Source organism: Ascidia mentula, chromosome 7, assembly GCF_947561715.1.
Source record: "Ascidia mentula chromosome 7, kaAscMent1.1, whole genome shotgun sequence".
NCBI lineage: Eukaryota > Metazoa > Chordata > Ascidiacea > Phlebobranchia > Ascidiidae > Ascidia > Ascidia mentula.
Genome location: NC_138572.1, coordinates 16,086,495 through 16,094,120, shown reverse-complemented (window position 1 = coordinate 16,094,120; position 7,626 = coordinate 16,086,495). Strand labels below are relative to the sequence as shown.

The following is a 7,626-nucleotide window of genomic DNA, read 5'->3' as shown; positions in this document are numbered from 1 at the left end:
TGGACTAGCTTTGAGACTAGCATGCACACAAATTTATTCTTTGTAGTTATCTGTGTGCCTCCTAACCCAGTGCAACAATCAATATTGCAGGCCACCGCCTTGGTCGCTTCCCTGATAGGCAGAAGGCTTGCGGAGCACTTTTGACATTACACCAAAGCGTTGTTGTTAAAAGCAGTTATCATTTGCTTGACTTGGCGTCGGCCGACTGCAAAGTTGCAGCTGTCTTCCCTGGCGTGCAAGTCGAGGACCAAAAATCCACGAAATCCTCTTTTGTCAGATTAACACTTATTTCTTCCGGCATTTGTTGTATTAACAAATATTCGATAATGAACCAAATGTAAAAAAATGTTATTTTTTGATCGATGCGTACTTCTCTTCTGCTGGTGGAGAGTCAAGAAAATCAATGAAACATTTGGAGCAGTATCCTGATCCAAAGCCGCCACCTCGTAGAAGTATTTGGTTTGGTGATCTGAAATTCCTCGCAGTGCAGCATCAGCATGTGTGGTAACTTGTGAGCAACAGAATGTTTTTTTCATTTTATTAAAGCAGTCGTGCTTGATACTCGGGTCACCAACGTGGTATATTTGGACATAGTGTGACACCACAATGCCGAACAAATTGTACCTGCTTAGCAGTTACTTTGGCAAGACCTTATAGGTCGAAACGAAACAGCGAATTAAAAATTTATTAGCGCAAGTTTAGAAAAACTGCATATATGCAGGTTACATAAGAAAAACTATGTTCAAGATATTGTCTACATGCTTTGATCTGTGCAGTGAATCTGGGTATTTTTTGTTCGCTCGGTGGAACACACAAAAAAGTATTAGGCCCATAAATCTACCTCTCCAACCAAAAACCAACAGCTAATGAACTTCATGACACATACACTAAATACAAGAATAGGTTGAGGTTTTGTTGATGTTGGTACTTTGGATCTTGCTAATGTTGTTGTAGTTGCTTGCTTCAAATCTGTGTGTGGAAGAGGCAGATCATCCGTTATGTCTGCAAAGCAGTGACTAAATTTAGTTTTGGTTGGTTGTACAACTGTATACCATCAATATGTAAGTAAACTACAACGCGAGAATTGTCAACTTCGTGGTTAAATAGTTTTGCATCCCGGCTAACGTTAGCCAGCTTCTTACACTCTTCTTACATACACCCAGTTACAAAAAATATAACGTCAGCTGTTTTACGGTTTTTAATCCAAGACTCGTATTTCGCCACCCTTGTGTACAGTCCTGGGAACTTCGGTTTACCACACTCGACGCCGTTGGATGTAACCCCGATCAAAAACCACTTCTGATCGTTGATCAAGCAAACAAACGGCCCGCCTGAATCGCCCTAAGAAAAATGATTATACGAAGTTAGTTTAATTTTTTTGCTGAATAATTGCACTCAATTGTGACGCAAATCAGTTTCATAGTTTCACCACAGGATCGCAAAACGCGGGAAGTGAGCCACTAAAGTTTCACTTATGAACAATAATACATGTAAAACACAGGTAGGGATTGTGGTGAAAGTTTATAGCTGGTGGTATTTTAGTATACAACTTGGGCAATATATAGAACAAACCACGTTTGAAAAAGCTGCGGACGCTAAACTAAAGGTTTTCAGACATTTATGGAGGCAACACAATAATTTTCGCACGCACTTAGCATAAAATACCGCACTGCAACCATGTGCGTGCACTTTGTGCTGTATTGTGAAATGTTTACATTGCACGATGTTTACAGTGATTTTTCGTATGTCGTACGTTCTGTCTAAAAACATACCTGGCAAGTATCCACTCCACCAAAATCGTAATTCCCGGCACAGAAGTTGGTGTCAGTGATTGAATAGGACGACTGACAGGTCTGTTTTTTAATCATGGCCAGGCGAACTTGGTGCAGAATTGTAGGACTGGTTATGTTGAAAGCTGTAAACAAGTGGTTATGTCCTTATCCCTTTACAACGTTACGCAAACCTCTGCTTTTATGTATTTTTTTTACTTTTGATACTTCCCAGTTTAGAAAATATCTTTGGGGGCCATTACTTGCAGCATAATTAGTAAACAATTTTGTTCATTGATGTAACTTCTACCACCCTCTATATACCTAGCGTTCCCCAACCGGTAGCGACACATACAGTCCCAGGAGGAACATCAAAAGTGGATGTGTCACGTGGTAAGCAGATAGGACGAACGGTCTTTGAGAAATTTAACGGAGTCTTAAGTTGAATCAGTGAAATGTCGTTGTGATATGAAGGCTCCCTTCAAAAAATATAGACAAACGTTAAGCATTCTTTCCGTTTTCACTAAAATCCTAGGGCGCTTGGACCAAATTTTTTTGTTTGTTTTTAACCAGTTTTACAGAGTTTTTCACCCGGAATATTCTTTGTGGTTAATGACACGCTTAGACTCAATCTTCTGGGTCATGCTGTTAAGTGAGATTGATCCAGCGTAAACAATCACAGCCCTGCGCAGACAAAACAGCAAAATTGTTTATTTCACATTCCATAAAGTTTGTCACATGTCTAACATATATGTCTCGCTTGCCTGTGACTTTGCCCCACAGTGCAGTGGGCCGCCGTTACAATCCACTGTGAGGTGATGATTGAGCCACCACACACGTAGCTCTTGTCAATCACTAAGTACACCTGCCAAGGCCATGAACCAGAAATAGCCTTGTTGCCTCCGACAATCCGTAGATCCTAAAATTTGGGACAACACAAAATTACTTCAGTGTTTGAATCAAATCTGCGTTCCGAAAACTTTCTTTGGGGCAAGTTAGGAAAAGGGGTTGCATAATGTTTTAAATTTTAAAAGTATATAGAATAAGACCTACATAAAAGTATTTTTTTGTGCAAAACTATAATGGCAGAATATTTTGGGCCAGCTGTCCCTATGGGAAAATTCGTCACTCGGCAACTCACCCAGAGAAATTTAGGGGCGACGCTAGGCTTTCCGCATTCACTGAAGTTTGAACTCGTTAAAGCTAAACACAAGAAAGCGTCCCTTGCCACTTTGTTATTTTATTAAATATCACGTTTTTTGCTCTTTTTATCATAACTGTTTACTGTCAAAATTTTACTTTTAAAACTCACCGCATTCTATTTCATCGCTTTGATCCACACATTGTGCTTTGCCGTCGCAGTGCTGACTAGAAGGAATGCAAACTCCATCCCAGCATTGAAACTGGTTATCGGGACAGCGATCTAAATACAATTTATATTTAAAAAAATGATTTTCTCAGGCTTGTGATTGATTTTGAACATTTCATTGGCTCTGTTGTTGTTACATTCGCGGTTGAGAAAATTTGCCATCATAAAGGTGTTACTTAAGAAAACCTGATCAGGATTCCTGGCCAGGATATCCTGATGTGGTTAAAACACATGTCGTTTTTTAAATAGGGCGATTGGCAAAAAAAACACATACTTGGAAGAAAAGGATCAAGAGATTCTAGGTTCGAATCCCGATGTGATTAAATAACGTCTCGTATTGATCATGTGCGTTACCAGACAAAACAATCATATCCCAATTAACGAAATTTACAGTAAACGGGTTTCAGTCCGTGACAACATGTTATTACAAACCGCTTGTCGTCCATTGAAGTAAGAATCCTTGTCCCTCGTAGGTGTCGTCAGACACAAACTTCAAAGTAACAGAGGAATGATGGGCCACAAAATCACGAGGGCCCTCACTTCCGCAATAACTTCGACTTGTGTACTTTAAATAAACCAATTAATTCTCTTGACAACAAATCAGAAAATTCGCGTAGTAGGGGTGTGAAATTACGATGAAATCGAACGTCAAAACATATTTACCAGTACTGGACCATCGTAAATGAGAAGTTTGTCGAATTGACAATTTTGATCATTTTCGATGTGAAATCCAAGAAAGGAAATCGTTATCTTCTAAAAATTATGAAAAAAATGATTATTATTACACAATCATCCATGATACTTCTTTGCAGAATAGCATTTATGTTGTAATGTTCAAAGCTGGAACAAACAAATACATTTCTAGCCTAAAAGAGTAGCTTGTTCCAGTGTCATTGCAAAAAAAAATCAATCCCGGATAAGACTTTATACACCGCTTATTTTTATTCAATCGTTCCGGTAAGATTTTTTTATTTTCAATCATGCCTATGTGGTTTGCTGATGTGAACAAACATTTTGCAGAAAATATTAAGATGGAAGATAGCTATCCTCACCTTATTTTGTGTTGTTGATATTATGGTCGTGCATTCTAAATTGGCCTCGTAGGGAGAAGGGTAATTCGGGGCTGCAGGCAAGGTTGCAGTCTGGATTCCTTGCATATGTTGTGAAGCCCTTAAATAAACACACATGGAATATGTTTAATTTCTACTGTTGCTGCTATTATTATTATTATTAGATACAGTCATCCAGCATTTTTCCCGGTGTTGATACGATAATAAGTGTTCGCTTCTGTGCAACATCCACCCACGGAAAAATCATGCAGACTAATGTGAGTAATGTTTTCCGGCGTACCGAAATTCGTCAACAGCGTACGTTACCAAGTAACTTAATTCGCGGCACGATACCTTGTGTTGTATATTTCAAATCAATGCAAACATATAAACCGTATGCGGTCACCTTTTACGCACTGCGAAGAATATTTGCTCCACTCCCCACCAAGATTACAGAACGCAATCACGGAACCTGATGATCCGAAGCCCTCATTGCAAAGACACGAGACAGACGAACCAATATTAAGAGTTGCGGTGTTTGCATACAGCGTTTTCTGCGTCCTGCGGCGTGCTGCATGATTTTTTCCAGTAGCAGAAAGGTATGATAGAGAAACATGAGAAATATATCAAAAGCCACAATGCAACAATACAGAGTAATAACAAGACAACGGAGCTTACAAACATTGTTATAAACCGATATCACAGACAATTGCAAAAAGCAGTTTAAAAAAATAAGAAATAATGATGGTATGGCAATCCTGATTATAATGCTTTCTAAGGTCTAAATAAATACTTGCAGCACTCTAGCAACCTTCGCTTTTTGCAATTCCTTCCTCTGGCTATATTTCAAATGCCATAATAAACGCAGTTTGAAGTTTTGATTCTGCATAGGATGCACGGAAAAAATATAACAATATGCACAAGTGCCAAGATATTTTGTTGATGATTTAATACGGGGTTTGTTCTAGCTTTTTTTCTGAGCGTTGAAAAGCTAAAACAAATTCTTAAACCAATTAGCTGTACAACATTTCACATTTGGTCACTTTGTCTCACTAAACATTACTTACTGTTGTAGTATGCTGATAAACCCACATCTACGGGTATATTCGGTTTAACGCAGGCGCCTTCCTATCATGTGTGGAGCACAGCATCCTGTTTAACCATTTATAGCTCTTTCCTGTATTAAAGTGCTTCTGAGTGGGCTGTGTACCGCCTGTGAGGTGCTGGCAAAACGTTACGTACGCCATTTTGAAGGGGCAAAGAAAAATCCACTAGGGCACAGTATAACTGTATAGCACAGGCGCTAAATAGTCGCCCCCATTCCAGAAGCACAGGAAGAAACGGTCAAATCACAACATATGACATTTTCCAAGACGAAGACAACATAAAATACAGAGAACATTACAACAACCCGGCATTTTTTTCGAAAGCACGAGTTTCATTAAAATATAAGATTAGGGATCGAGTTCATGAAGAAAACTATGCACCAAAGGAATTGGCATTTGTATCACACTGCCCCATTGTCTTCTTAAGAGTGAACTATGACTGTTGAGTACATGACGTATATTTTTTTGGAGTGCAGTCCAACAAACATAACTGAAGAAAAAAAGGAAACAACTACACATTTGGTCCCCTCATCTCACTAAACATTACTTACTGTAACGCATATGCTGATAAACCCACATCTACGGTTTGCATTTCAGGTATATTCTATTTAACGTAGGCGCTTTCATATGGTTGGCCATAGGTGTCATAATTCGTCATATTGTACGCGTACCTTAGATAACGTGCGTGTGCCTTGTTAACGAACATGCACGTTATTTAAAGCCTGGAGCGACATCATGTGGAATAATAAGGTAGGCGCGCGTTAATAAGCAGCACGTTCGCTATTAGTGTACATGTACCTTAATAGGATACATTTCATGGCCATCCGTGTCTAAGTCAAACTCATGTACGCGTACCTAATTAACGAACATGTAACTTAGTAACGTGCGCGCATGTTAAGTTGGCCGGTAGTGTCATAATCTTAGGAAAAATTACTTGTACTGTCTTCAGGTTATGGGCGTAGATATGCTCTTGTTTTCTGCTTTCGATTTTGCAAATATCACTCCTGTATCCATCTAGTTTCTAGTGGATATCTGTAGTTCGCGCCGTTTACTTTGTTGTTAATCTGGACCAGTCCGCAGTTATTTTTTGGCGCGACTGACAAAAAATATTCCTAATGTCTTGCGACCCCAACAGGTACTTGCAACGTGAGGTTTTACTGCAATCAACTCTGCCTTTGGCAAACTCAACACAATTAAATTGCGACGTATTGAGCCTTAAATCACTATTTTGACAATATTGAGCAGTTAAAATTGCACATATCTTTTATCAAGGAGTTGTGAGATTTACACACCAAAGGTAACATATTTGTCGCCAAATCAAGTGTAGCTTTGGCCCGGCTTTGCTAAAGGTTGCCCATCCCTAGTTTAATCTACAAGGGCAAGTGCCTGTAGTAGTCTCCTTTAGCACATGGCCGACAGTGTCAGATCTCAAATGTTATCGCAACTGCTTAAAAAATGTTTGATCACAGGCCCAAATTGCCCCACACAAATTTGTAAGAACTGGAAATGTATGTTTCAAATATTTAAAATTTGTCCTCTTAAACATTTGAACAGCGGAGTTGCGCTGTATTCTCAGCTAACCTTGCACTTTTTTAAATTTTTTGTTATGGGGGCAGGGGCACATCATAATTTTGTTTTTTTCATGTTGTTACATATATCCAATGCATGCCAGTTACTTACTGAGCAAATTATATAATTATTGGTCACCCTCCGGAACTTGGGTCGGAGATGGGTCTAGGCAATATTTCAGATAAATTCGCTCAAAGCAAAAAGTCTAGACCAACAACAAAATAAACGGCGCGAACTACAGATATCCACTAGATGGATACATGATTGATATTTGCAAATGTGAAAGCAAAAAACAAGAGCATGTCGACGTCCATAAGCTGATGACAGTACAAGTAATTTTACCTAAGATTATGTTGAAACCCTGTTATGTCACCACACACTCTACCTGGTTGAAAAGCTAAAACAAATTCTTAAACCAATTAGCTGTACAACATTTCACATTTGGTCACTTTGTCTCACTAAACATTACTTACTGTTGTAGTATGCTGATAAACCCACATCTACAGGTATATTCGGTTTAACGCAGGCGCCTTCCTATCATGTGTGGAGCACAGCATCCTGTTTAACCATTTATAGCTCTTTCCTGTATTAAAGTGCTTCTGAGTGGGTTGTGTACCGCCTGTGAGGTGCCGGCAAAACGTTACGTATGCCATTTTGAAGGGGCAAAGAAAAATCCACTAGGGCACAGTATAACTGTATAGCACAGGCGCTAAATAGTCGCCCCCATTCCAGAAGCACAGGAAGAAACGGTCAAATCACAACAT

At 39.2% G+C, this 7,626-nt stretch overlaps 1 protein-coding gene across 2 annotated transcripts; it reads right to left on the bottom strand.

Annotated features, from left to right (window-relative positions):
• Positions 1-363: 363 nt before the first annotated feature.
• Positions 364-5,879, bottom strand: LOC145908447 (chymotrypsinogen 2-like). Of its 2 annotated transcripts, XM_082995730.1 has the most exons (13): positions 4,594-5,879; positions 4,191-4,308; positions 3,802-3,891; positions 3,571-3,703; positions 3,082-3,192; positions 2,911-2,972; positions 2,534-2,688; positions 2,361-2,453; positions 2,094-2,248; positions 1,773-1,915; positions 1,194-1,341; positions 887-1,002; positions 364-508 (listed from the first exon to the last, which is right to left on the bottom strand). In XM_082995730.1, the coding sequence occupies exons 2-13, from the start codon at positions 4,293-4,295 to the stop codon at positions 401-403; spliced, it is 1,419 nt and encodes a 472-aa protein (XP_082851856.1). In that variant the 5' UTR covers positions 4,296-4,308; positions 4,594-5,879; the 3' UTR covers positions 364-400. The 2 variants fall into 2 exon arrangements, 1 of the variants encoding a protein (XP_082851856.1); XR_014402996.1 differs by lacking the exon at positions 364-508 and having other exon boundaries at positions 909-935; positions 1,075-1,341.
• Positions 5,880-7,626: the final 1,747 nt, after the last annotated feature.

What these genes read in the sequence shown, in the direction of transcription:
- LOC145908447 (XM_082995730.1), bottom strand. Translation starts at nt 4,295, where the DNA reads ATGCAAGGAATCCAGACTGCAACCTTGCCTGCAGCCCCGAATTACCCT. An exon ending in TACCGGTTGGGGAACGCTAG is followed by an intron (nt 1,916 to 2,093) that starts GTATATAGAGGG and finishes ACTTGTTTACAG; the next exon opens with CTTTCAACATAACCAGTCCT. An exon ending in CGAGTCTTGGATTAAAAACC is followed by an intron (nt 1,003 to 1,193) that starts GTAAAACAGCTG and finishes ACTGCTTTGCAG; the next exon opens with ACATAACGGATGATCTGCCT.